This window comes from Pocillopora verrucosa, chromosome 2 (assembly GCF_036669915.1).
Source record: "Pocillopora verrucosa isolate sample1 chromosome 2, ASM3666991v2, whole genome shotgun sequence".
NCBI classification, from domain to species: Eukaryota; Metazoa; Cnidaria; class Anthozoa; order Scleractinia; family Pocilloporidae; genus Pocillopora; species Pocillopora verrucosa.
In genome coordinates, this window is record NC_089313.1 from 16,943,664 (window position 1) to 16,971,362 (window position 27,699).

General features: G+C 36.5%; 4 protein-coding genes across 7 annotated transcripts; 1 reads left to right on the top strand and 3 right to left on the bottom strand.

Moving 5' to 3' along the window:
* Positions 1-1,453: 1,453 nt before the first annotated feature.
* Positions 1,454-4,422, bottom strand: LOC131780979 (26S proteasome non-ATPase regulatory subunit 10-like). Of its 3 annotated transcripts, XM_066162149.1 has the most exons (3): positions 4,287-4,422; positions 2,748-2,862; positions 1,454-2,542 (listed from the first exon to the last, which is right to left on the bottom strand). In XM_066162149.1, exons 2-3 carry the CDS (start codon positions 2,782-2,784, stop codon positions 1,746-1,748), a joined length of 834 nt encoding a protein of 277 aa, XP_066018246.1. In that variant the 5' UTR covers positions 2,785-2,862; positions 4,287-4,422; the 3' UTR covers positions 1,454-1,745. The 3 variants fall into 3 exon arrangements, with proteins under 3 accessions (XP_066018246.1, XP_058953603.2, XP_066018247.1); XM_059097620.2 differs by lacking the exon at positions 2,748-2,862 and having other exon boundaries at positions 4,287-4,403; XM_066162150.1 differs by lacking the exon at positions 4,287-4,422 and having other exon boundaries at positions 2,748-3,012.
* Positions 4,423-4,443: 21 nt separating this feature from the next.
* LOC131780970 (eukaryotic translation elongation factor 1 epsilon-1-like) lies at positions 4,444-7,476 on the top strand. The gene is made up of 4 exons (XM_059097604.2): positions 4,444-4,601; positions 5,432-5,632; positions 6,670-6,825; positions 7,235-7,476. The coding sequence occupies exons 1-4, from the start codon at positions 4,485-4,487 to the stop codon at positions 7,304-7,306; spliced, it is 546 nt and encodes a 181-aa protein (XP_058953587.1). The 5' UTR covers positions 4,444-4,484; the 3' UTR covers positions 7,307-7,476.
* A 5-nt stretch (positions 7,477-7,481) lies between these two features.
* Positions 7,482-17,314, bottom strand: LOC131780969 (leukocyte surface antigen CD53-like). Of its 2 annotated transcripts, none has more exons than XM_059097601.2 (9): positions 16,230-16,834; positions 13,786-13,866; positions 13,094-13,142; positions 12,483-12,535; positions 12,145-12,219; positions 11,406-11,474; positions 10,412-10,510; positions 9,787-9,870; positions 7,482-9,382 (listed from the first exon to the last, which is right to left on the bottom strand). In XM_059097601.2, exons 1-9 carry the CDS (start codon positions 16,296-16,298, stop codon positions 9,005-9,007), a joined length of 957 nt encoding a protein of 318 aa, XP_058953584.1. In that variant the 5' UTR covers positions 16,299-16,834; the 3' UTR covers positions 7,482-9,004. The 2 variants fall into 2 exon arrangements, with proteins under 2 accessions (XP_058953584.1, XP_058953586.1); XM_059097603.2 differs by lacking the exon at positions 16,230-16,834 and adding an exon at positions 17,154-17,314 and having other exon boundaries at positions 7,484-9,382.
* A 915-nt stretch (positions 17,315-18,229) lies between these two features.
* On the bottom strand, positions 18,230-26,401 carry LOC131780973 (histone acetyltransferase KAT8-like). Its single transcript, XM_059097610.2, has 10 exons — positions 26,187-26,401; positions 26,027-26,098; positions 25,241-25,410; positions 24,188-24,241; positions 22,537-22,701; positions 21,788-21,877; positions 21,088-21,228; positions 20,367-20,460; positions 20,112-20,262; positions 18,230-19,296 (listed from the first exon to the last, which is right to left on the bottom strand). The coding sequence occupies exons 1-10, from the start codon at positions 26,386-26,388 to the stop codon at positions 19,080-19,082; spliced, it is 1,356 nt and encodes a 451-aa protein (XP_058953593.1). The 5' UTR covers positions 26,389-26,401; the 3' UTR covers positions 18,230-19,079.
* Positions 26,402-27,699: the final 1,298 nt, after the last annotated feature.

Here is a 27,699-nt window from a genome sequence, read left to right on the forward strand (position 1 = left end):
AACACATTATTGTAATGGTGTAGTTTGATCGTCCGGATGAGTGTAGTCCTGAGAAGGACTGTTGTCGGTAGGGGTGACTGACGTTTCGACAACCTGAGCGGAAGTCATCATCAGAGTCATGTGAATAGTTGTTGTCAGTCGAATGTTCTTAGTCTGGTTTTTATAAACTGATTGGTCAGTTTTGCCATGAAGTGATTGGCTTTAAGACTCAAGTGGCGTTCTCGATCCGTTAGTGAAGTTAGGTCGTTCTGTTCGGTTCGTTTGCAATGTTAATGTCGTGAATGAGTCGTTTGTATGGTGCCGGTGGTGGTTGACACCTGTTGAGAGGAGTCTGTTCCAAGTTAGTAAACCAATTGCGCTCGTCGTGTTAGAGTCCTGGTAGTTGTGGCTTTGTGTGATGTCGGGTTGTAGGATGACTCGTCCAGCAATCTGTCGGTATGTGTCGGTTTCCTGTAAACTGCTGTCCGTAGTGAGTTGTCGTCATGGCCTACCAGGCAGTCTAGAAAAGGTAGTTTTACCATTTTCTTCGACCTCTCTGGTAAACTGTAAGTCAGTGTTTTGTCTGTTGAGGTGGTGGTGCATCGATTTCGTCGTGTCGTACGGCGGTGAAAGTATTGTCAACGTAGTGTAACTAAAGTGGTATCGTTTGTCAGAGTCGAACGGGCGCTTTCCTCGATGTTCTGCATCACAATTTCTGCTACAACAACAGAAACTGGAGACCCCATAGCTGTACCGTGTAACTTTTTGTACTTTTTACCGTTGTGCCGAAAGTAAGTTGACGTAAGGCAAAGGTTTAGTAGGTCCATAATGTCTTCTGTAGGTAGCGGTGGAGGGTCGGTGGATTGTAGGATGTCAGTTATTTTCACATCAAATGACACTAGTTCGTAGACGTCAGGTATCTATACAGTCTTAGTGGCGTTAATGAAGTCCTCGGTGGATTATAGTTCACGTTTGGATTTGTCGGTGAGCAGTTGTAGTATTGTTGTCAGGTACTTGAACAAGTACCTGTCGACAATACTATAACCGCTCACCGAGCAGCCACGTAGATTAACTTTCGTAAAAACAAAACCAAAGTAATCACAACAGAAAGGAGCGGCTTTAGAACTCAAAATAAAATGAGGCGCGAGAAAACGCGAGTTACCAAGTCACGATTGGTGTAAGATTTGAATCTGACTGGTTGAGAAAGTAAGTGCAAATTTCCTGGACCAAGCCTTCCCTTTAGGGACTCTGCACTGCTTTGGTGCCTCGTTTATTGACTGAAAGCTTGGTACAGGCTCGAACAATTTTCTATCGAGTGTTTAAGGTAATTCACGAGTGCTTTGGTTTTTCTGAGCCGTCTGACCCCTCCAGAAAATTTTTTCACTTTTTCAATTGGTAGGATTTGAACGAAAACTAGTTCAAGCAAAATTTTCCTAGAGCCTCTGCAATCATTTTTAATCCATCGACTATTTTATTGTTTTATATTGAGTGAAAATTTGTAAAAATATTCTCATGATACTATTTACATACAACTGCACTTAAAAAATAATATCTTTGAATCGATACCGCAATAAGAATAGACTATTTGATATCCAATAATATCAAAAGTAACATGATGTCACAATTACAAAAGGGGAAATATTCTATCACTAAGCTTTCGTCGGGTAAAAATTGGAAACATCATGGCTAATTCATAAAAGACACATGTAACCTATGAGGTACGTGGAAATATTCGCTAAGGGTAAATTTAAGAGGGTAAAGGAATTTTACAGTTCGTTCGGGCCACTCTCCAGTTTGAGTTTCCTTTGCAGGGTAATAGGAAGTGGTAACCTGTCAAAGCCACGTATTCCTGAGTATTTCCTTATTCTTTCTCTTATAACAGAAAGACACTCCGGTTCAAGACTTAACATTGTCGTACATTTGGTAGCCAACAAGAATTCCTGGATCGCGCTTGATTTACACCTGTCAATCGCAGTCAGGCCACAATAATCCGATTGGTTAATTTTCGCTCCAAAGGACACCATCGCCTTGACAGCGTGTTCAAATTGACCAATCACAGCCAAGTGCAGAGGAGTGTACCCACAGTAACTTTCTCTAGCATTCAAATCTGCTCCACAGAGAAATAGCGCCTTTGCACTGGCTTCGTTGCCGTTCTGCGCTGCAAAGTGTAAAGGTGTGTATCCCGCGAAATTTCGCGCGTGAGCATTTGCGTTAAAGCGAACCAGTAGCTCTATGAGAGCATAATTGTTGTGCATTGCAGCAAAATGAAGAGGAGTTTCACCAAAGAAAACGCCGCTACTGTAATTCACATTAGCTCCAAACTCGCATAGAAGTTCAACAATGTCCAACATATTTTCTGCTCTTGAAGTTGTCAATGCCAAGAGAAGAGGACTGTAATCTAACGAGTCGACACCATTAACGTTCGCACCTCGTAACAGCAGACTGTGCACGAGTTTTGGTGGCGCGCCGGAGCGCAGCGCAGTCCTGAGTTGGCTGTCTAATAACTCCCGGCTAGTAGAGTGTACTGAATCGTACTTGAATCTTTTAAAAATACTTCGCAACCCTGGAAGATATAAAAAAAGTACGCAAGTTTACAATATTAAGTGAATGCCAATTAAATCATTTTCCTGTTACTGTTATAGCCATGTCTCATTAAAAGACTTTTCCATCTCATCTATGACCTTTCCGTCCTCAGGAAGTTGTATTCTCGTATTTTAGACTTATGGCGATATTTACATAAACGATAAAACTACTCGCAAAATATTTGCCTTGCTCCTTTGTACACTTCACCCTAGTTCTTGGCATCGTCAATTTGTTCTTGATCACTGCAACTTGAGGAATCCTTCACAATGGCCTGGTTCGATGCACCTGCTCACTTCTTTGCTGCCAAAAGAGATGAAGATATTCCTTCACGTTTGTGATAACCTGTAAGACGCTGATTCATCTACAGATTAGTTGATAATTATCCATAACCGATGCAGTCAACATTTTGGAAAGTTTTTCCAAAATTACGACGGTTTATTATTCAATCAGAGATCACGTCATAAGCTCGTGCAACTCAGGAGTCAAGTCAAAGATACGCGCGCGTCAAATTGCGCATGTCATACCCCCTCCAGACCCTCCCCATCGATCTGCCATTATAATTATAAGGGTAGGGAGGATGAGGGTGATTCCCGTGACTCTCTCTATAACAGTCTTCCCGAACAGCGACTGGTTATCGAGCCTAAAATAAGGGTCGACTTGAAAACGAAAATCTTAATAATTAGACCAGGACTGAGACCATGAAAATGCTAAACAGCATAATTTAGCTGTCATGAAAGCAAATTCACACATCCGACTCTACAGTAAATAATTTTAACATTATGTGCTCCACTGGTAGAAGGCGTTAAAATTTGGTCTTTTCTTTGTTCGAAGCCCAATGACAAGAAGAAGAAACATGAATATGGAACCCGGAAAAACCAGGACTTTTGTTCACTAATCGAGTGAAATTCCAGTGAAGGCAACTTAGATAACGTAATGGGTGCAATGAATAAAGAAATGCCGATTCTCAAATATCAACAACCGACAACTTTTAGACGGAATTTAGAAACTCATTACGTTTTGCGTTTTTAACGAAAACCTCGAAGTTAGCACTATTGCGTTTTCGCACTTTTGTGTGTTCAAAATTAACAATTTATTCAAATTTCCTGAGGAACATGGAGTTGAAGCCCTGTACAGAATATGAATGGATTAAGGGGAAAAGATGTGACAAAATAACTCTCCAGATCATAAAGTGTCGTGATAAAGGTTAACTTTTTTGTCTGTTCTCTCTAGTTGTCATTGGTTCAAAATGTTGGTGCCACTGAATAATTTACCACCTGGCAAATATCAACAAAGAAAATGTACACCTAAAAAGGTAAATTGCTCAAAGCGGAAGACAACGACGTTGTTTTTTTCCATATTTTCCGTTGTTTTTGTAATTCATACAGCCATTTTGACCAGGACCCAGTTAGGATATGTCTGTTCGTTGAAAGGGAGCATAATGCAATACATACTGTTCGTGAGTTAAAATGCGCAAAAAGTTCTCGTTTGACTTTCCTTAAATGTGCGTCAGTTCAGCAAGTGCCAAATTAAAATTATTCCGTTCTATAATCTAGCAAAGCCTTCGAGAAATATACAGGCAACACAACATTTCTACATCTTCGAGCGAATGGCTCATTGGAGACAATAAACACAAACTTTACCGCGAACTTGAAAATCGCTCGTAGGTAAGAACAGTAGTGAACAAACCTAAATCAATCAGCTAGATTAGAGAAATAAGCTCTTACTTTTTAAAACTTGTCCCGGATGAAGCCTTTGTCCTTTCAACATTCGCCACGCGTTCTTCACAAAATTTTATGGATTCTGTTTTCTGTTTTTTCAACGCAAACCGTCTTTGTTGTGACTTTCTTTGTTTCTGGTTTTTACAAGCGTAGTACTGGGTGCGAACCAATCTACCAGCGGTTCTTTCCTTGAAAATTTTCAACATGGCTGCAGTGCTGGCGGTGAATGGTTGTGCAGAAGTAGAAAATTTGCTACAATTTTGCAATATTTCGAAAGAAAGGATTCGTGTGGAAGAGCAAAAAGAGTTCACCTCACCTAAGGTAGGGAATTATTGAGTTATTGTCTAAGGAAAAATTAATTTTGTTAGGTAGGCAGTATTTTCTTTATTAATATTAAAATTTCATGGCGCGTGATTGAAACTGGGGGCGATTTAGCCAGTTGTGGAGTTATTGTTTCTCATCCACTAAGCTTTGTGTTACTTCTATGACTTACAAATATAATAACGAGTAACAAAGATTACAAAACAAGTGGAGGGGGAGGGAGGGGGTGTGCTGCGACTGAATTGGGCTTGGATTTGAATTAGCTATACCAGCAGTTATATATATTTTTTGAAAATCTGGTATATCCAATAGATCTGTCCCATGCGGATGATGAAGGTCAATTCCTCTCAATATAACGAGTGGTAATGGGTCTTTCCGTTGTTACAGTCCAATTCAGTCTGTAGTCATATGGGTTATTAACGATATCAGACTAACACAAGGCAGGAGTCTGATTTGATAATTAAAAGTATGATTAGAGACAAAATTGTACAACAAAAAGTTCTTTTACCAATTAATCAAAACTATGAAAAAATCTGGGAGATAAACTAGCCATCGGTTACAGTGTAAACATTTTCATGAAAACAACAGGTAACTGGGCAAAATGTTAAAAACACTGTCCAATTACAAGCACGATTTGCACACTGTCTCTTTAATGCTCAAATCAGTCTGGTGAACCAATCACATTCAATAATTTTGTTATAGTTTTGAGTAATTGTCTTATCTCTAATTTGAACATGATTCTTTTCAGATAGCCATAAATCCATATTCATTTTGCACTATTTTTTTAAAATTTCCATTGTTAATTACTTCACTTTGGTGTGATTTTCTAGGAGCCAACTTTGACCTTTAGTTCAGGCGAAACAGTAACTGGTGTGCGAACAGTAGGGGCATATCTCTCCAGAATATCAACTCAAAAACTTCTTGGAGGGTCAGCTCTGGAGAGAGCTCTAGTAGATCAGTGGATGGAATACTGTCAGTCACATTTGGAATCTTCTCTTCAGGATGGAACTCTTATCAAAGGGGCATTAAGAGTAAGAGTCTTTCTTTCTAAGTGACACACACTGTTGTTTTCAAGTTGGATTTTTAACCTTTTAACTCCCAGATATGAAAATATATCCATACTTTATCGAGTGAAAAGGTAATAAGATTGATCAAACTAATCAGGTAGAAGTTTTTATCTTGATCTAACACCATATTCCTGTAACTAATCGATACGGAAATGTGTAGCAGCCAGAGGGGAGAATTAACAATCAGATCTTGGGAGTTACAAGCTTAAAGTTTCCTCAATAGTTGACAAATTTCAAGGGTTCTCAAAAAGATTGGAAGGGGGCAAAAGAAGAAAAAATTCAAAGTGTAATGTGAGTAGAACTTAAATTAAGCTGTTAGAAATCACAAAGCAGTTATTGATCAATGGCTAGGTGCCCTCACAAACTGAGAACCCAGTACTTCTGTTAAGTAGTGAACTTTCAATCAAGAATTATTAACCTGTTTGATATTTTTCATTTTTCTCATCACTCATCATCTTAATATTGTAAGGCAAAATTTTGTCTTTGTCACTCATGGAGTAAAAGGATTGAGCAAAACCTGAAGGCCAATCAGGGCATAAGAGAATTTGTTAGGAGTCAGTAAGAATTGGATAATACCAGTCCTTCAAATTTTTACCTTAAATTAACCAGTTACTTATTTATCTTCTTTCAAAACTTTCCATTTTTCCTTTCACTTTTCCAATTAATTTATTTCATTTATTATTTTTGTCTTTCGATTGGTAGCATAAAGCCGCTTTTGATTGTGTTGCGACTGTTAACCCTTTAACTCTCAAGATCTCATTAGTAATTTTCCTTACTGTCTGCCAAATGATTCTCACTATGTTAGTTTGGAGAATTTGGTATTGGATCAATTAGCAATCCCAAATTTTTTTTTTTTAAATTCATTACTTGTCTGTGTGATATTGCATAGATATTAAATAGAAAGGAGAAATTCTGTCTTGGTCACTCACGAGGGTTAAAGAGTTAAGGATGTAGTAATCAAGATCCAACTGCTTATGTCTTAGTTGAACATTTTTCCACAGTATTTGGATAAATCTCTGTCTAGAACAGTATATCTGGTGGGCTGTCAGTTAACACTAGCTGATATCATGTTGTATTATGCACTTCATCCTCTAATGCTGGAGCTTAGCATCCAAGAAAAGGAACAATTTATTAACCTTTCAAGATGGTTTAATCAGGTAAATATTGCTTGTAGTTCACTGAATTATCTTACTCCTTGGTCAAGTTCTACTAATTTTTCTTTCTTTCAAACGTAATTTTCTATGCCCAATATAAATGAAATAAAGAATTCAAAACTGAGTACGATTTAACCTCAACACATGCAACACACTGATCCCCCCTCCCATGTTCAGGGTATTCATGGCTTGTCTGTCCAGCATTAATCAAGTGTTACAAACACATGCGTGTGTATCTCCCTTCCATTAATATTAATGCAAAATTAAACACCTACTTGATCATGACATGAATTTGTCTGTAAACAGAGGTAAAATTTTTCTTTGTCTTGTTCTGGTGTTATTAAGTCTTATCAATTAGTTACATCAGTCCTTCACTTTATCATCATGTATCTTTTTTTCATGATTAACACAGGTGCAGTATTACCCTGGAGTCCGACAATATTTGCCTGAAGTATCATTTCTACGCAACATGCTCTACAGTTGACATTGTGGTACATCATTTGATTATATGAACTAATATGTATTTTACTGCTAAGACGTATGCCCTAATTCCCAAATGTGTTGCCAATTATGACTAAATAAATTTATTACTTATTCTGTCTTTGAATGCAATGCTATTTTGTTTATTACAGTAGAACTGTAGAATGAGTCAAACCCATCAACATTATTTTTTTTGTTTACTTTTATTGGCATAGTTCTTTGTGTAGTGTTTTTTTTGTCATAAGTTATGAAGAACAAGTTTTGATACTACCACTCTTGCAGGCTGAATAAAATATGTATTTACTTCCAGACTGGCAAAACAATCTCAAAATTGCAGATGCAGTGTTAAATGCAGACAGTAATAAATTATTTGTTTTCTATGTTAACTTGATGAATATATTGTTCTATTTGCTACTTTTTTTTTAATAACTTCTGTTAGAGCTAAAATGCCATGCCCATTCCTATCTCTACAAAATTGTACCTTAAAAATAATATGCTACCTAATTAGCTCAACAATATTCGTTTTTTTTTTAAATTCCCCCTCTGGAATCCTCTTTAATATGAGTCTCTTTATAAGAGTACAAACATTTTTTAAGGATATATATGTTGTACATAAAATAATCCTTGTACATCACTTGTATGCTTTTAACACCACAATATACAAAATATTTCTCAAAACTACCTGGGCAGAAGTAGGTGCCTTTTAGATACTTGCTGTACACACTTGCAATAAATTAAGCCTTTTCCTTAAAAAATAAAATAAACTGGAATTCTTTTGTTGGTCCTGTGTATGTTATAGCTCAATATGGCTGATGGGAAATTCAGAGAAATAAACTACGTAGATTTAATGTATATAAACAATGCATAAACCAGCCTGAATAAGACAATTATAGTGGTATAACTTTCTCTCCCTCCTGCTCTAAATTACTCACTCATAATGGCTCACACTTAACCCTTAAACTCCCAAGATCTGATTGTCAATTCTCTCCTCCAACTGCAACATGTTTTCTTGTAAATTGGTTATGAGAATTTAGTGTTAGATCAAAATAACAACTTCTACATGATATGTTAGAGTATTCTCTTGACCTAATTGCTGGATAATGAATGGAAATTACCAGGAGAAGTTACATGCTTATCACTTATGGGAGTTAAAGGGTTAACATCAGTAAGCATATTCCCCCTGCTGCTGTTCTCTATACATTTCCTAACGTGCTTACAAGGAAATTTATTAAACAATCAAGCAGTGGTGGATCCAGACCTTGAGCTTGGGGGGAGGGGGTTGGTGCTTATCCTGCAGGTCTTTCTTCCTTCTGCAATTCCCTTTTTTTACCCGAAAAAGGGGGAGCTCTATCAAGAGCTTCTTTAATTAGTTAAGGATCATTTCCTTGAGTCCCATGGCTCCAATTTTTGATTCAGGAGTGATATTGTGAGGATAAATTAGATGCTAGACACTTACAGGGGTAAAAAGACTAAAGACATTGGCATCACACAGAATATAAACTTGTGCACTATATGCACTAAGAAACTCACAATGCTCATTCAAGCACTTAAATATGTAATTTCCCTTTACAGTTGTTCATTAAATCCTTTCTGACAGACTATTTACAGTTATACCTTAAATACTCTCAGGCCCCACATGGGGAGTTACTTGTATACCAAAACTAAAACTTTTTGTTCCATGAAAAAAAACAATTTTGTCAAACTATAACTTCAGGTCAAGTAAGCTAAAAACAGGGTTATATTTTGGATTGATTTTTGCCCATTCCTTTCTTTTGATATTGCTTCTAATGGGTCCATCTTCAGAATCTTCAGACAAAGGAGTAGCACTGTCATTTTGTGTTACTTCCTCAGGCTCAGCTTTAGCTGGCTGTGGTGTGGGGCCAGAGTTCCCCTGGCCAGGGTTCAAATAACCAGGGTTCAAATAACCAGGGCTCCAATAGTCAGGGTACACATTTTGCACTTGTATTGGCGCTACAGCTATTGGCTGGACATTAATCGGCACTACTCTTGTTCGCCTTACTGTTCTGTCACCAGACTCAATTGCTGCAATCAGCCGACAGGTTCCTCCCAATATCAACATCTTAAAAAGATTTCAATGGATATAAAACAGTTAACCCTTTTACGCTGTAAAATCAGTATACATCTTCTCCATACTGTTCTCTATAAATTTCCTAAGGTGGTGATAAGGAGAAATTGTTTAACAATCATGAGCTTCTTTGGTTACTGATCTTTTTTGTTATTCTCATGATCTCAATGAATGATGCAGCAGTATTATTGTATGAAGAAATGAGGTGAATGTTCAACTTTTCAGGTTTAAAAGGTTATCTACTCTAAATGTTTAAAAATCTGATGTTTTCTGCACTTATCAACCTACAGAAAATTTCAACATTCCTCTTGCATAACAAATAACTTGGCTTGTTTTCTAAACTTTGTGGCTTTCTTTATTTTATACTTTAATATTTTGGAAATATTTCGCTTAAGTACCTGCAGAACAGCAACAATAACTGAACATGTTGCTAAGATAACATGGTTCCTCTTAATCCAATCCATGAGATTTGTGTAGCAGTCCTGGAGAGATTGCACAAAAATGAATAGGTTTTTTGCCATATTTTCTGATAATTATTACCTTACAAAAGCAGTTGGGGATTAAAAAAACTGAATCCTAACATTAATCATTTATCTTTTTGAAATCAAAGAATGAAGTTCGACCTCTCAATGTTGTTAAGGCAGCATAATACAATACATATATTCCAACTATTAGAAACACAAAGAAGGAAGGTTTTAGTGTAGCACAGCCATGACCACAAGTGCCAAAGGCCTTAGCATTTGGGTAGGAGAGGATCTGAATTAATCCCCATCCAAAATCTTAGAACCAAGGCCTCCATCTAAGATGCCATTTCCTATATTTTGAGATCACAAATATGAATCCCTGAAATTGAAGTAAAGGTAATAAAAGTCCAAGATACCCCCTGGAAAATGATAAAGAATGGTTCTGAAAAGACCAGTAAAGCAGCGAGAACATTTATCTAAGCTTTCTTTTTTAGGAGAAGCTATAATGGGAGGGTTGGATAACTGACATTAAGAAGAAGCAACAGAATGTTCAGTTTACCTTCAATCTTTTGTTTCCTGGATTATCATCAACAAAACAGGATTTGTCGGAACTTGACTTATGGTTGAGGTTTATTGGTGATAGACCGCAGCATTCAAACTTGAATTTGAAAAAGTAAATAAAATGAGTAAATAAAAAGAATATAACTAGTTTATTAACCCTCTAAACACCACAACAGACAGAGGCTTGTTTTGGGACCAGACAGTTAAGTAAATGTGTATATCCTACATAGATAACTCACTAGACCATTACATAAAAGATCTTTGACGAATACAATAAACCAACAGTCCAGTAATCAAGAATAAATTACAAACATGAATGAGATTAAGATACAATCAAAACTGTGAATGATGTTGGTGGGAGGGAAACTAAAACTTTCTTATTGCTAGAAATAAACTTGTTGCTTGCTTGTTTGCTCACTAGATTACTAATAAGACGTGCACAGATATCTAAGCAGTAATATACTAATTAGTATGGTGAATAGCCATTGGCTTTACCCAAGTCTTATGACTTGTATGCTGAACAAATTGCTCAATCTTAAGGAAAGGGAAAATACTAATATGCACCCTGCCTATACCCAGTCCAGGCCTCTTAGCTATCAATGTCTAGATTCATATTAATAGAGATTGATATTCACTTACACCCTAACATCAGTATGCATATTCTCTATACTGTGCACAACACATTTCTTGCTGTACTGACAAGGAGTGTTTGTTTAATAGTGAAGAGCTTCTTAGTTGGTGATCATTTCCTTTTAATTATTCTTTGCATCCTTAATTTTTGCTTCAGGACTGATATTGTTAAGAGAAATTAGATGCTAGTTACTCTTGGTAGTCAAAGGGTTTAGCTTTATGTGCTCAAAGAATACATAATAGCTTCATGTTTAGTTACTTGGAATGAGTGCTATGTTAGACTTAAATAATTTATTACCAGTCGATGGTGTCTTTATTTTAGATTTGATTCTGAATAATGGTAAATTGAACAGCATATTCACCTTTTCTTGAATGAGGATTCTAACTTCATCAGTAGTTTCATCCCAGTTTGTGGCAATATGATCTTGTATCTAAAATATATCATGAATAAAACAAAATTCAAATTGTAATCTTTTACACCCTAATATCAGTAAGCATATTCTCCGTAATGTTCCCTGAAGTACTGACAGGGAGACTTAAGCTAACAGGCAAAAGCCTGTTTGCTTTACTTTCGTTTCGTCAATTCTCTTAACCTTAATGTTTGACTCAGCAATGATACTGAAAGGGGAAATTGGATGCTAATCACTTTTAGGGGTTAAAGGGTTATCAATGCTAGATTATCTTCCCCTATCAGTAAAAACTGTGATTAAAATCTGTAATTGATGTACACTATTTACATGGGTCCTTGATCTCTGTTTATTGATCACCGAATAATGACTCCATAATGTAGATGGGTGAATGCAATTTTGAGTCATTGTGATGTAAGTTAACCCTTTACACCCTAACATCAGCATGCATATTCTCCATACTGTTCTCCATACATTTTCAAAGAGGCTGACAAGGAGAATTTGTGTCACAATCAAGACCTCCTTTAGTTGGTGATCATCTCAACTATTCTCATGACTTTCATGTTTGATTCAGGGGTGATATTGTAAAGAGAAATTAGATGTTAGTCACTCTTAGGGGCTAAAGGGTTAATAGAACTTTTGATATTTTAAATTTAGAATTATCATAACATTTATGGTATTAAATTTCACGTACCTGGTCTTTTTCTACGTAGAGATAAATAGCTACACCAAGTTCAGCCAAGAGTAAAATTAACATAAATGCAAAGTACTAAAAAATAAGGGAAAAGAAATGAAATGTAAGGAAATAACTTTAGCTCAGCAGTTGTTGTGTTTTGTTGGACAGCAAATTGCATGTTGGGAAGTGCTAAGATTATATTCCTTTGTTTAATTCAACCTTGAATGTAGTTTTACAGCAATACCATGTCAGGCTGGAAATTATTTTTTGGGAGATGTAATTGATAGCATGTTGAGTATTTATGAGGGGAACTTGAGTGTTTTAACTTGGGTATTTATATTGAATTTGATATTTACCGCTCTTAGTAGGTTGTCTTTCATTAGGATAATTCCACATGATCCGATAAATCCTGGTATCAACAAAAGAGAGTACATGCTGATAATGTGAAATTAAAAGTAGGGTTTTACTCTACCAAACTAAATGAAGACACCTTCACACAGACGAGCACTAAAAATGAAAATGGGGTCATTTGCTGGGCAATCTTTAAGTAAATTCAGTTCTTCAGAGTGTGCTGAATTTCTTAATAAATAACTTCAGTAAATCCCACCTTTCCTTTGGTAGGTAAAAAGGACATTTGTAATCAGGGAAATTTTATGTCATGGGATGGTTGGGGACAATGGTTTGATAGGGAAGAGTTCATTTCCCATCTCTTATAAGGAGAGAGGGGGAAGAGCATGTTACATTTCTTTTGGTCAATGCACTGAGGATAGAACACTTGTAGGCGTTTAGGTCACGGTCACACCAAGAATTTAGCTGCAGTCTACCTTCAATTGAAGAAAAACTTGAATGAGGTTTGGCTTCATTTTGAGGTTTGATAAATAGTTTTGTCCAACAGCCTTGCACATAAAAATTTGCAAGATCTCCCCCTAAAGGCTTTAATTTGCATGCAGTAAGAAGGAGTACATACCAGTGATAAATACAAACGATGACAGCACAATATAGCCGATAGTTACGTTCTGTTAAGAGGGAAAAAAAATCATCAGCGTTATGATTTTAAAATAACCATATATTTTGGTTATTTCTTTTCTTATTTTTTAAATCTGCGTTATGAGGAGAAATCCTCTTTTTCTCAGTGTTGTTAACCAATGTGTTCTCGAATTCTATGTATTGATTAATGTATTCAAGGAAGACAACATATCCAGCCCTCCCATACCGGAAATTGTACCATTGAGGACTAAACCCTCAAAATGATGTAAAAATCTTTTCTACAGCCCCCCTTAGGTTTATCACACCAGTAAGGGAGGGTTATACCTCAAGCCCATTGAAAAGGGGATCACTGGCCAAATCATTCATCACAGAGGGTCTCTATGTCAAAAATGTGATAAATGTCATGTAAATTCTTTTTTGTTCATCTTTTAAGCTTCATTTGAGTCTACGAGGACTTATGTTAACTCATTTCCCCTTCCCCATTAATTGCACGTTTCCCGATCAGGCTCACAGGGGTTCTGATCACTATCAGAGTCCGAGGCACCAGAATCTGTATCGCCTGAAACATCCCTCTCCTGGGCTTCACCTACTTAGTAATGTGAAGAAGTGCACCTTTACTTGCATTTTCTTTATCTCATTTAGCTGCCAAAGGAAAACAAACGAAAAACACACCTGATTTCCAGCCAGGTGTTTATACTCCGTGTCTTGTGTTGTTACCCATATCCCAAGGCCAAGCATCACAGAGCCTCCAAGCTGTAGAGAGAGTAAGACTTCAGTTGAAGGGCTTCTCTTGATTATTGTCATGAAAATGCGTATAGGGAGCCGGCCACAAAGGTGTCACAAAATAGTACGCCTAAAAAAGGTGTGGGGTTTGGTGATGGATAATGGCTGTGCCCTCATCGGGGTGTATTCCACTCTTGACACCATGTTTAACCAAAACTGAATTTAACCCTTTACACCCCAGCATCAGAATTCGTATTCTCTAAACTATTATCTACAAATTTCCTTCGGTACTGACAAGGAGAATCGGTTTAATAATCAAAGCTTCAAAGGATGGCGATCAGTTCCTTTATTCTCGTAATCTTAGATGCTGGTACGTCACTTATAGGGTTTAAAGGGTTCACGGGAACAACCTAGAGGCGTTTCATGGTAGCCCAAAGAATATATTTTTGTATCCGCCGACTTTTTCCAAATTAAAATGTGAAATATTTCGTCATTGGTCAGAGGTTCACATAACAACTATACGAAACATAGGCATAGGTAAGCGACGTAACGATTTGTGTTGCTAAGAACTCTCGGTCTGAAGGCCTGTTTTTGATAATCATTTTTTGTCGGGTATCCGCTTATTGACTTTACATCTCGATCGTCTACAACCACAACAGAACTTCAATGCCACATTGTTTACACTGATAGTATAATTGTAAGGTTTCGTATGAAGAAAAAAGTTGTATAAGGAACTGAACAGAGAAAAAACTCAAAAATTCGTTAAATTGTTTCTTTTTTTATGTATCACAGTGTCAAAGTTTTAATTGCTCTTCTTTTCAAAAGCTACACCAAAGACCAAGAGATAAACGACAAAAGCGAGGCGACCATTTTTTTTGGTTTTTTTCGTAAATGTTATCTTTTTCATTTCCTAAGACACCAGTTATTCGTAGATCCAGCGTGAGGTACGTGCGCTACAACTATCTTTCAAATACTCCAATATGACATTTCTTTTAGTGAAATCCAAAGCGTTATAACCCCCTTAATTACTCCAGCTTAAAGCATGAATGTGAATTCCAAATGAAAAAGGAAACCTCTGCTGTGGACTTAATTGAACTAACGACAATCTGTCGTCTTTAAACCTTTGCACAAAAAGGACCCAGAAAACAGTTGACTATACACGTCACTCTGAATGTTTTCCTATGTAAATAGCTGATGACTACTCCAATTCTTAATATGAAGTTTTAGACGGCTTTAGCAATTTATTAATCTCGTACACTTTTGTTTTTAATGCACGAGAGGAAATGACGGAGCCACGATTGCGATTCAAAAAGATTTTTCATTGTATACCTTATAAACCAGGTTTAGCAATAGTTTGGTGATGGAAATTAAAAAAGAGATTCAAAATGGATTGATTTTTAAAACTGAATGGAATAAATTATAAAGATGACGAGGTCAAACTTCCCGAATTTGTTTTGCTAGTCTAAAGCATGTTTGGTTTTAGAAATTAAAGTGTTTTTAGAAGACTTAGCGGAGTGTTCCAAAATTCTCCGCCGACGAAAGAATATCTAAAATCATGTATTGTCTGTGAAAAGAAAATCAAAGATGATCAGATTCAAACTTGAAATCAAAATTTATTGACCCAGTTTATCTAGCAAAACTGAATCAAGTACAATGAACCGAATCTATTCCTTGCTTGAGTCAAGGTTCATGAGTGCAAGCGAAGCTGATGAACACCGTCACGTCTGTGAAAGCATATGATAAATTATATTTTTCCAGTTTCGACGAAGCAAGTAGGAAATCTTGTATAAAATTGAAAACTGTCCGGAAACCATCACGAATCTTCAGGAAAAATTATTTGACAACGCAATTAGTAGATTTTACAATCCCATCGACGATACGGCAAAAATCAGGAATTTTCTTGCGTCGAAACCCCAAAATCCAACTGAGAATTGTTCATTTACAACACACTGGGTATATAATATCGACATTCATATTAAGTCCGTGAATTTTCCTTGTAAGCCCACTTCAAAATGGTTTCTAATAGACGCGTGGGTTTCATCTTTCATGATCAGTTTACCACAAACAATCACGCGATGTAAAATCGCTTTCTTTAAACGAAATTCTTTCATCGACTTTGAGCATAGATAGTACTTGATACTGACAGAGTAAAGATCTCTGAAAGTCTTTTAACACTAGAGTGAGATAAGTTTAAGCGATAGAAGGGTTTTTGGAAAACGATGCGGGATTGAAATGGTGTTTAGTTATGCTTCATTGGCCAGTGAGAGTAGCTGTGCGCACTTGGCTATTATGAACTATACAATACTGTCTACGCGAAATTGAAGGATTACCTGTGTGAATTTTTTGTGTCACTGGTAGACACAAAAAGATTTGCTGCTTTTACAAAAACTTACCCAAACCAGGCAGTTCATAGTGAAGACACTCCAGCGGACACAGACTGAAAAATTATTCATGTGAACCATAATTTCCTAATGTCTCTAAGGTCGCACTTCTATCTCAAATCAACGAGACCTAGTCTAGAAAGGTGTCTATGTCTGATCATCCGTAAAAATAATGATATTTCTCAAAATTGTAATGCGGTAACAATGGCGATATCATTACTGAATTCCCAGTATTTCTGCCATAAAATCTCAGTTAATAGCGTGTTGTCAGACATCACAGAGGTAACGCTTGGACGATTTTTTCTTTTGTAATTCAAACCAGGTCAAGGGCAATACGTGTCACTCATGCAAAAAAGCCCCGGAATGGATTTTGAAATACCCCATACTATTTGAATTGTGATATGTCAGCCGGAACTCTTTCAAGAGCTGAAACAAACATTCCTTGTTGCATGACAAAATGCAATTAAGTTTCTGTTTAGAGAGTACTTTTCCATGGCTTTGTTCCCCGTCTGTCTTCCTCTCAGAAAACCCTCACTGAAACATTCAAATGTTAAGCTCATAATTCAAGTGAGAACCCTCACTGTAACGTTAAAGTATTACGCTCACTGTAGCCTTTGTCAAGGAAACGGAGTAGAGACTGAAATGAGGCTTTAAAAATTCAGTTTTATGGTTGTATTTGTTTGATCATGTCACGATCAAACAAATATGATTTTGGCAGATTGCTTTGGCAATTAAATTTGAACAGCTTAACTGGCATGTTCTGTAAATCGTACTTGCCTACTGGTACACATTAAATTAACAAGTAACTGTGAGATCAAGTAATGAAACTACGTTGGCGTTCTCTTTTAAGAGTATTACAGCGCTGTCGCGAAACGAAGAAGTTTGAAACAATTTGCATAAAGGTAGTAGTGATTTCCTTAATTTTCCAGCACTTACCAAAACAACTGTTGTAAATGTACACAAAGTATATTTCAAACACACGGCCATTTCATATTTCCAGAATCCTTTACACCTGTGCTTTTTCGCTCGCAGAAAGTGATGCTTGGATCATATGGTCACCGAAGCGGAGTGTCTCTCACGGAGTTGTGGAAATTAATAGACTCAGTCATTGCTATCTAATCAACTACGACAATGCTCATATGACGTCAAACATTCCCTAAATTTCTCTCATTCGCTGCTACTAGTAAACTCGGCTAATACTTATTCTAAATTTTAGGAACAGGGAAGACCATTGGTCAGATTTCATAAACAATCACAGTGGTGTTTGACGTTAATTTAAGCTAAATTTCGCTCTATTTTTAAAACACAATTACTTACTCCAGTGGATATAAAATGATAAAGAATGGAAATTACGAACACCAATGAATCATTTTAAAGATGCTGACAGATTTTCAATAGGCCGAGGCACGCATTTACATGCATAAGGCCTTGCTCGTGATGATGCAAATAAACTTTTAGTTCAGCTTTGTAGTTTCCTATTTAACTGTTGGTAATTTAATTGCCAGACACATAAACTTAATTGCGAGACATCTTTTAGAAACAAATGAATAAAGGGGTAAGTTTCTAGAGAAACTGTGGTGCTGCGTCGGTGGGAGAGTATAGCAGGTAATTTAGTGTTAACAACTGAGTTGAAAACGTGAATCAGCCACCGTAAAGGGTAAAAAAGCTGACGTTTCGAGCGTTAGCCCTTCGTCAGAGCTAACGCTCGAAACATCAGCTTTTTTACCCTTCACGGTGGCTAATTTACGTTTTCAACTCAGTTGTTAACACTAAATTATCTTTTAGAAACAGTTTCCAATGTTTAACGGGGTTTTTGGACTAAAACAAGAAAAACTCTCTTTCCCCCCAGTCCGTCGAGTGCGAGACATGAAGAGCGAAAACTGGGAGGGATTGTCATGGCGTTATAGGTCTACAATCGTTGCCGACGTGCAGGGAGGACTCGTTTTCCACTTTGTTCAAAGCGTTTAGCACTTATCACCGTTAAAACTAGGAGACAATGAAAGCAGCTCTACTTGAAAGTATTTGCCTTTAATACAGGTTTATACACGTGATAATAAAAAACACGAGTTTGCGATGGTGTGTTACTAAAGTTGACCCATTAGACGGAAAGCAAGAAAATCAAACGAGGACGACAACATCTGCACTCTTCAAGTGTTCGATCAAATGGTTAAAATTTCAAAGTCTGTATTTCATTCTTTGTGGGTAGATGGATCTTATGCACGAAATGCAGTTTCAAAATTAAAACAGCAGCTTACACGTTAGCTCTGATGGGGACCTTGACGTCCATAAAAGCTAAACGATGCCTTGTTCTTTATCACTCAAGGCAGTTTCCGACACAATGCCCAGTAGTCTTGGCCAATATGTAACTGTACTTTAACAACGCTTTTCATAATTTTTCCAAGCCTATCATCACGTAATCTATACTAGTCCGCATGGTCGTTTACTTTTCAAATTGCTAAAGTATTTCCTGTTAATTTACCTAAGTTTTCCCTGATACGCGACAACGCACCTCAACTGCTTCAGGTTTTTTGCTATATCAGCTCTTAGACGTAATACTATAAACAAATAGATGTTTTTGTTCCACATCTCAAGTCGATAGTCATTCTCCTGCGAAGCCTTGAAGGTTGTAAACCGAGTGAAACTCACAGAAGACAAAACGCAACTGAAGACCAAAATCATTCACAACTCTCAGACTATGTAACTTTCCAACTCTATTGACCACCCAAGCAAGAAAATCCCTCTAGTTATTGGAAATCTTCACACCTCAACGTGCTTCCAGCTTATCGTTACTTAGCCTTCCCATGCAGACCACAACTACCTAATTATGATCGGTTCCTATATCTTGTTGTTGGTCACACCAGTTCAATGCTTCAACTTTTTGATTTTCTTTCCTGGTGGAGCCCACCTCAGACATGACGTGTCTACTGACAGTACTGGTTTGCGGTAGTGCGCACTCTTGACATGCTCCTCGACAAGTTTGGGCGTGACACATATCACATGTTGACCTTTCCAATATTTCACCATGTTCAACGACTGCAATGTATTGATGATGTCCTCCTGTGTAATACTTGTCATGTTACTTCGGAAAATAAAAAGGAGAGAGAATGCTAATGAATAAATGCCGCTAATAACAAACATTGTGATCATTCCGATATCGCGACCTCTTCTCAGTTTCTATTAACCCTTTAATTCCCACAACAAATTTGTAATTCTCCTTACTGTCAACCATACAATCCTCATAATGTTAGTTCAGAGAATTTAGTATTTGATCAACTAGTTATCCCCCACATTAATATTTTTCTTTATTCTCATTACTCATCTGGTTGATTTTGTATTGATATTGTAAGGAGAACTTCTGTCTTGGTCACTCAAGGAAGTTAGAGGGTTAACCCTTTACACCCCAACATCAGTATGCATATTCTCCGTACTGTTCTCTTCACATTTCCTATTACACTAACAAGGAGAATTTGTTTCACAATTAAGAGCTTCTCAAATTAGAGATCATTTCCTATATTCTCATGACTTCAACATTTGATTCAAGGTGATACCGTAGGGAGACATTAGAAGCCAGTTACACTTAAGGATTATGGGACACAAGTAGAAGTATTGCTACTCCTCTTAGAATGGAAGTGAGACAAGCACAGGACTCTCCCCCCCCCCCCTCACCAAGTTATGCCTGTACCCAATACCCAATACCCAATACCCAATACCCAATACCCAATACTTCTAGATGCAGAGAGCCACTGGGATAATTAATTGTCTTGCCAAGGACCCAATCAAGAACTTTCATGACCTCTCTCAACAATCCTTTGCATTAGGCCCAAGTGAACTTTCCACAATAAAAAATCCTCAATTTCCCCATGCTGAGACAATAGTTACAAACTCTACAAAAACCTAAGATCCTTAATGGAAAGTGTTCCTCTGAAGTTCCGCAGTATGTCCAGTAGAATCCAGGACCAGTAGCTTCTGTAACTTAACTTGCCAAGATCTGACAAGGGCTTTTCTGGTGATCCAACCATCTGCTCGATTTTGGACAATTCATAACCTAACAAAACCATCAGATAAAAATAATCACGTTGTAATCCACTGAGAAGTCCCTGTTTTATGGACAGAGCAGAACTTCAAGTAGCAGATGTGATTTGCACTTACTGAAGGCTATCAAGAATTTTCCATATCCTTTTCGCTGATAGGGTGGTAAAGTCAGTATACATGCTACATTGTTACCATCCGGTGATTCTTTCTCCTGGGATGAAGGAAAAGAAATAATTCCTTTCAAAAGTAAGTTAGATTATTCTACTGCCTAACAAAACATAGCCCAGCTAATGTAGTACAAAATTGTAAGCTTGTTTTGATACCACTGAAAAGCACTCTAAAAGAGAAAAAAGGAGAGTGAACTGAGAGTGTCCTGTTGCAAATTTCTAGTTCAGGTTTTTGTTACTGAATTGAAAAGTGCTCTAAAGAAGAAGGGCAGAGTAAAACCCCGCCTCCCCCTGCCAAAAAAAACAAAAACAAAAACAAAAAGGTGTTGCATTGCAAAATTTCTCCTTTCGATTCTCTGTCACTACATAGAAAAACACCCAATTGGGGAAAACACACCTCAAAAGGCTAGCAAGCCAGCAAGATTTGATTGTTAATTCTCCCCTCTAGCTACTACACATTTCCATGTAAATCAGTTATAAAAATGAGAATTTAGGGTTAGATCAAGATAACAACTTCTGCCTAATAAGTTTGAGTTTTCTCATTACCTGTTTGCAGGATGATGTATGGATATTATAGGGAGAAGTTCCATGTTAATCACTCCTGGGAGTTAAAGGGTTAATCAAGAACTGAGATATTCACCCTGCATTATAAACTTACAGTCTATCTTTACCTTGGAGAAGTATCCAACTAGATGGGCACCTTCTCTGTCCACTTCAGTTAGCAAGTAAAACAAGAACGGTTCCACATCAAAGTACAGAGTCTTGTGATCCAGGAATAATTTTGCAAGGAGACAAATGTTCTGACAATATAACTGCAAGGATGAAAAAGATTAGTTTACCCACACATATAAGTAGCAATAGAAGTATGCTCGCGAGTAAACTTCTCAACCCTTTCACTCCCAAGATCTCATTAGTAAATCTCCTTACTGCCTGCTATACAATTCTTATGTTGTTAGTTAACAGAAGTTAGTACTGGATCAACAAATAATCCCATAATTGATATTTTTCCTAATTCTCATCACTTGTCTGCTTGATAATGTATTGATATTGTAAGGAGAAAGTCTGTCTTGGTAATTCAAGGAGATTGGGGTTAAAGTAGTGTATAAAGAAATTACAAACAGTAGGAGAGGATAAGTACACAACACCCCCTTAATGAGTTGTTCTTGAATTCTTCTCTACCAAGCGGTATAAAAAATGTGGCTCCATGTATAAAACATTTCCACATACTCTGTAATATTGTACTATCATCTGTTAAAAACACAACATGCATGGCAACACTAAGGTCTTAATTCATCAGTTTAATTCAACTCTGTAAAGAAAAAGTACAAAAATAACAACTCAAGTTTTAAAACAAAATACCAGAGCCAGCACCTTATTTTCCTTCCCATCTACTTCATACACTGAAATTGTTCCTTTGCGATATATTTCTTTCCCAGGAGGCTGTCGCATGCTACACCTTCCCTAATATAAGATCAGAAAATCACAGAGTGAATAAAAATTAATACAATAAAGCCATACATTTATTTACATACCCCAGTGTTGGGTTCTTACTACTGCTCAGAAAGTCCAGAGTTTTTTTTGTATAGCTATAGCCAACATAAGCTGAGGAATATTACAAGACAAGTAAAAACTCAAGTACGTCATATAAATAATTTTATGTATCAGGAAATGAATGAAACCAGGAGACTGGTTTCTGAGCTAAAACCACTACTACTATTCCATATGATTACATTTTAACCCTTTAACTCCCAAAAGTGATAAACATGTAACTTCTCCCTAGAGTATCCATACATTATTCAGCAAACAGGTAATGAGAATACTCAAACTCATCAGGTACAAGTTATTACCTTGATTAAACATCAAATTCTCGTAACTAATTAATAAGGAAATGTGTGCCATCTAGAAGGGAGAATTAACAATCAGATCTTGGGAGTTAAAGGGTTAAGACATGGTTTGACATTGGTAAAATCACCACGACTTTTAACAAAAGGATGCCAGATATTGTATCGAGGAAGACATTGACATTCAATCAACATAGTGGTTTTACCAACAGATGGCTTGTTATGATGGTACTGGCATCTCGTAATTTAGCCAGAGGTATCCCCTGTTTTAATCCTTACCAAGTGCTTTTTGTATGTTTCCTCAAACTTCATGTACTTGATGCAATATTCACAGACCCACAGTTTATTCTGCTTTCCATATTCCTCAGGGAAGGGTGAAAAGTACCAAGCATCAATCTCATATTTGCCAAACTGGATCTTATCTACATACTTTATCTTGGTGATCTTTAGAAGACATAAAAATCAAACAAACAAAACAGGAGCATTAATAAACCTCTGCTGCATCCTTGAGAGCTATTCACTTTTCAATCTTTTCAGTGCTGTGGAAAACTTTATGTGCTGATCTCTGAAAGAGCCGTCCAAGGGGTTTTGCATGGCAAAAAGGTTTTGCCTCAAACTTTGCCCATTCAACTATCTTTGGTATTAAGTATATAAAACCACATTGGTTTCTGGAAAAACATTGACAAAAATTTTGAGAGCTCTCAATTATCAAAGCTGCAAAAGGCCCCTTTTTGACCTCTTGCAACATCGAAAATTACAGAAGTTGCGAAGCTCATTCCTCATAACACACTACATACAGCAAGAAATCGTTTGTATTCCTAAATTGTGTGATATATAAGGTTTGGAAAGCATTTCAATTTTGATATGTGTTTATTCAGAGGTTCACCATAATTTATTAAAAAACACCCGTAAGAAATATTTTTTTTATTGAAAAACACCAGACTAGGCCATTGAAAACTCCAGTTGATTTCTTCTTCTAAGATGTTCAAAAGCATAGAAATGTGAAAACATCTTGCACTTTGCTCTCTAAACTCAAATATAGAAGAGCAGAGACCACTTTTTTTTAAAAAAAAGTTTCTCATTGACACGTTGAACACTAATCAATAAGATATTTGATATGCTTTGTTCACCTTTTTCATCAGGAGACAAAATCATTTGCCTGAATTTGGCAGTTTAAAATGTTTAGAAAATTAATCAGTGTGTTCTAAAACCTCTACCTACTACCTTTCCTTTTTAAAATGGTTAAAATCTCAGATTTATGAGGCTACCAATATAAACAGTTGGAGTTTGCTCAACAGACTAATTTGCAGAATTCTGCTGTCATTTTGACAAAATCACTAAAAGTTTGAAGTCACTGAGGAAAAGGAAATTAACAAGTGCAAGATGTTTTTACATTTCTATGCTTTCAAACATTTCATTAGGAGAAATCAATCAGAGTTTCCAGTGGTCTGGTCTGAACTTGAGAAATATCACCCACCCATAAATTATGGCGAACCTCTGAATAAACACGTCTCAAAATTGAAATGCTTTCCACGATAGAAAGTAAGATAGTAAGATAGCTTTATTACACAATTTGAGAATACTAACAATTTCTTACTGAGTGCAGTTTGTTACGAGGAGCGAGCTTGTCAACTTTTGAAATTTTCAATGTTGCAAGAGGTCAAAATATGGCCTTTTGCAGCTTTGATTATTGACAGAGGCTCTCATAAAATTTTTCTAAGGTATTTCTAGCAACCAATGTGATTTTATTAACTTCTTACCAAAGATAGTTAGATGGGCAAAATTTGAGGCAAAACTCTTTTCTACTGTGAAACGCCTTGGATCACCACTTAAATTCTCACTGCCAGGTAAAAGTGTGTTAAGATTATTACAAAATAACTTTAAAAAAAACCTTACTTTAGTTAAAAAAAAAAAAAAATTACAAACTTACAGCTTCATGTTCTTTCTCCAAGGCTGCCGTTGTAGGATCCATTTCTGCATAGGTCTGTAAGGAAATGATTCAACACTTTAATCCCTGAGAGTGACTAGCATCTAATTTCTCCTTTCAATATCATCCCTGAATCTAACATTAAGGTCACAAGAATAAAAGAAATGATAATCAACTGGAGAACCTCTTGAGTTTTAAACAAATTCTCCTTGCCAGTACATCAGAAAATGTATAGAGAACAGTATGGAAAATAAGCATACTGATGTTAGAGTGTAAAGGGTTATGGCAAGATGTTTCTTATACACATGGGGCATGTATTAACACCATCGTAACCAATGTATAACTAAAATGGGTAAAAAGGGGCAACTTGATGTAACAAATTTTTATAAAAGGTATGGTTCACCATGTTTTTTAAGACTATGCCCTATAGCTAAGAAACTTAGGCAGTTTTGATTTTTGTATATTTCACAAACTGCCCTTAATGTGCAAAAATAATTTTTAACAGAAATAAAAAAATAACTCAAGGAAAATTGCTACATTTATTTTCTAATTAATACATCCGTTTTTCATTCATTTCCATTTACTTTCTGATTATGTTGTTTCAGGCAAGTATTTCTATCTAAGATCTGATAGAATTTAGTGCAATAGCCCTTATAAGTAGACTGTCTCATAGAGTCATACAGGTTACGAAAATTGCTGAGTTGACTTTCTGAAAACTTAGTCCCTCGTAAAATTTTCAGCCAAATTCCAAAAACAAAAATTTATTCTTACAAAAACACAACAGACTTCTAAACCAAAAAACAAAACTCCCCGTGTACTGATGCATAGACAACTTTGGGATTGTGACTTATTTGGAATCCTACAAAAGTTAATTACCTTGTGATCAGCTTTTAAGAAGAATTACAACAGGAAGAATTCCAACTTTGACGAAAGATCAATCCATAGAAATGACAAAGTTTACGATCATCAATGTTAAAAAAATGGAATATCTAAACTACATCAAGTGCGCAGATAACCTTTAAAAATTTAAAATTATGATATTTCCTTTCAACTTACCTTCTGAACATGATTGATTTCATCATGTTTGCGTTTCTGATTTCTCGTTAGTTTCCTTTCTGGACCTTCAATGTCAATTTTCTCCTCTACAATTGGAACATGCATGTGGACGTCTTTCTGTTGAAGATCAACTCTTTCCATTGGGACCCACTCATCCAGGCGTCTGTTGACTTCAATGACAGGGACCATTTTTTGAACACTGTATGTCGATAACTTGCAACTATATTTTTGTTGAACATTCTGATGCAATTTGCTAAAAATGTCATTCACAAGTTCACATTTACTCTTCCCTTTACTAAAACAAGACTTGAGCTTATAGAAAATGAAATTTTTGTTTTTATCTGGAAATTTTTAGAAACTTGGATAGACCAGGTTTAAGACTGATTCCATTCAAATTACAACTGCCTCTAAAGTCAACTAAAGAATACAGAAGAAAGAAAATTAATTTGGTTTAATAACTGTGATCACAAAAATATGGGAAAATAAGTCCTCTGTGTAAAGTAACACGTTTAAATATATAACCTAGGTCCAAATAAAAAAAAAAGCAGATTTTAATGACGTCACGTTCTCAGCGACGTCACATTCTGGGAATAAAAACGTCATATTGTTAATAGTAACAGTGACATCTATCACTTTTAGGGGGGAATACAAACCCACCGCCCAGATAAAACATCACAAAGGTCGTCGATTATCTTAACTATGTTGTGAGATTTTTTTTAGGAGCCTTTCTCACAAAAATGAAAAGCTTTGCAATATATCAACAGAAAGCGAAATAAAGTAACTTACATCCATGATAATGAACGTAATACTCCGATTTTCCCTCATCTACCGGTCTTATGTGTATGATTTCAGCAGGATCTATTAATAAAAGTGAAAAAATTAACAAACAACGGACCGAAGCTACGAGAAAGAACGAAAGTGAGTCAGCAAAATTTTTCGAACGTACGCCATTGCTGATCGGATGGTCGTTGCACTAAACACTGTCGTTCCGCATCTAATACTGAAACCTCAGACGTTTTTCGAGTCTTAGAGCTTTTCTCTTCCAATTTCTTCGGTTTTGAACCAAGATCTCGCTTTTCCTCTTCAGTTTCAAGGCCATCTTTCTTGATTTCTCCGTTCACACCCGGCATGTTGTTGTCCGAGTCCATGTGCCATAAATAAGGTCCCGTCATGCTTAGTGAGCTTCTTCCCAGTTTGTGACAGGTTTGTGGCGTTACGTCGCGACTGGCGTTGCGTTACTGGTTTCTATGTAGTCCTTTAGTGATCGGGCTAACCATGAATTACCCTAAAAATTATCTAAAAATAAGAGAGAACAATATTCGGAACATCATATCACAATAAGACTTCACGTGCCTCAACATATTTTAATCTGTGGTTTATTTACCGAGCCATATGTCAAAGTGGCTTTCAATCTATGATACTTCATAATTTCATAGCCAGTTTAATTTTCTGTTTCAGAGACAATGAATTTACAACTTGTTTGTAAATAAAATTATTTTCATCCGCCCTCTCTTAGAATTTCGGAATCTGATGCTTTTAATTGATGTTTTGAGCTCGCTATATGGACAATTAAATTTACGAAAGGAAAGGGTGAAGAATTTTGAATATTAAAGAAGCTTGAATCAATTTCTTTAGTTCTAATAATCAAGATCAAATTATCAGAGTAGCTGATGCGCATGAGTAAACCGCACTGCAGTTCCGTGATACTCACTCTTTCACTTATCTTTGAAATGATAATGATGATTAGAACGGAGGCAAGATGTACAAATTGCAAAAAATAGCAACAACAAGCTTAAGAGTTATTACCTACTTTTTAACTTCATTTTCATTTTTTTTTCTCCTTCATTAAAATTGATCACCCACCTAGCGTCCAAAAGTTAATCAAAATCAAGATATGCCGGAAAAATCACAAGAGCTCTTCTCCCAGTATGTTGGAGAGAAAATTAAATTTAAGGAAAGTGGTCATCGCGCAGAAATGTACAATATTTTGAAGTTGCATGGAACCACCTGCGCCTGTGGTTACAGCATGTAAAGATACTGGACACATTTTAAAATCAGTCTCCTCCTTTGAGATTTTAGGGAGCCCGAACTGTGCAGTGCATTAATCACCCCAACTATTGCGGTAAGCGAAAAAAAAAATTGCTAGACTTTTTTTAAGTAGTAAGACGTGATATTTCATGCGTGACAAAACTTTGTTGCGTTTTAACCTCGACTAGCTGAAAATCCTGGTAAGTGGCCGCTATAACGATTAATACCATAATTTTGTTTTCCAAGTCGTTCATCGTATAGTTGATGGATCTTTGTCCTTTGAGTTTGAGAAACCAATCTGTTTTTCGGCGGAAACAATCTTCGCTACCATTTTTGGCGAACTTCACGCAAGGACACAAGAACTTATGCGTGTAGCCCGCATAAAGTTTCTACGTAGTTTTTCGCGCAGGAAAATGTAACAACTAATATTG

What these genes read in the sequence shown, in the direction of transcription:
- LOC131780979 (XM_059097620.2), bottom strand. Translation starts at nt 4,329, where the DNA reads ATGTTGAAAGGACAAAGGCTTCATCCGGGACAAGTTTTAAAAA. An exon ending in TCCGGGACAAGTTTTAAAAA is followed by an intron (nt 2,543 to 4,286) that starts GTAAGAGCTTAT and finishes TATATCTTCCAG; the next exon opens with GGTTGCGAAGTATTTTTAAA.
- LOC131780970 (XM_059097604.2), top strand. Translation starts at nt 4,485, where the DNA reads ATGGCTGCAGTGCTGGCGGTGAATGGTTGTGCAGAAGTAGAAAATTTG. An exon ending in AAGAGTTCACCTCACCTAAG is followed by an intron (nt 4,602 to 5,431) that starts GTAGGGAATTAT and finishes GTGATTTTCTAG; the next exon opens with GAGCCAACTTTGACCTTTAG. An exon ending in TTTCAAGATGGTTTAATCAG is followed by an intron (nt 6,826 to 7,234) that starts GTAAATATTGCT and finishes TGATTAACACAG; the next exon opens with GTGCAGTATTACCCTGGAGT.
- LOC131780969 (XM_059097601.2), bottom strand. Translation starts at nt 16,298, where the DNA reads ATGGTTCACATGAATAATTTTTCAGTCTGTGTCCGCTGGAGTGTCTTC. An exon ending in TCTACGTAGAAAAAGACCAG is followed by an intron (nt 11,475 to 12,144) that starts GTACGTGAAATT and finishes GATATATTTTAG; the next exon opens with ATACAAGATCATATTGCCAC. An exon ending in GAATCCTCATTCAAGAAAAG is followed by an intron (nt 10,511 to 11,405) that starts GTGAATATGCTG and finishes TTCAAATTCAAG; the next exon opens with TTTGAATGCTGCGGTCTATC.
- LOC131780973 (XM_059097610.2), bottom strand. Translation starts at nt 26,388, where the DNA reads ATGGACTCGGACAACAACATGCCGGGTGTGAACGGAGAAATCAAGAAA. An exon ending in TTACGTTCATTATCATGGAT is followed by an intron (nt 25,411 to 26,026) that starts GTAAGTTACTTT and finishes CTGTCATTGAAG; the next exon opens with TCAACAGACGCCTGGATGAG. An exon ending in AAAATTCTTGATAGCCTTCA is followed by an intron (nt 20,263 to 20,366) that starts GTAAGTGCAAAT and finishes TGGTTTTGTTAG; the next exon opens with GTTATGAATTGTCCAAAATC.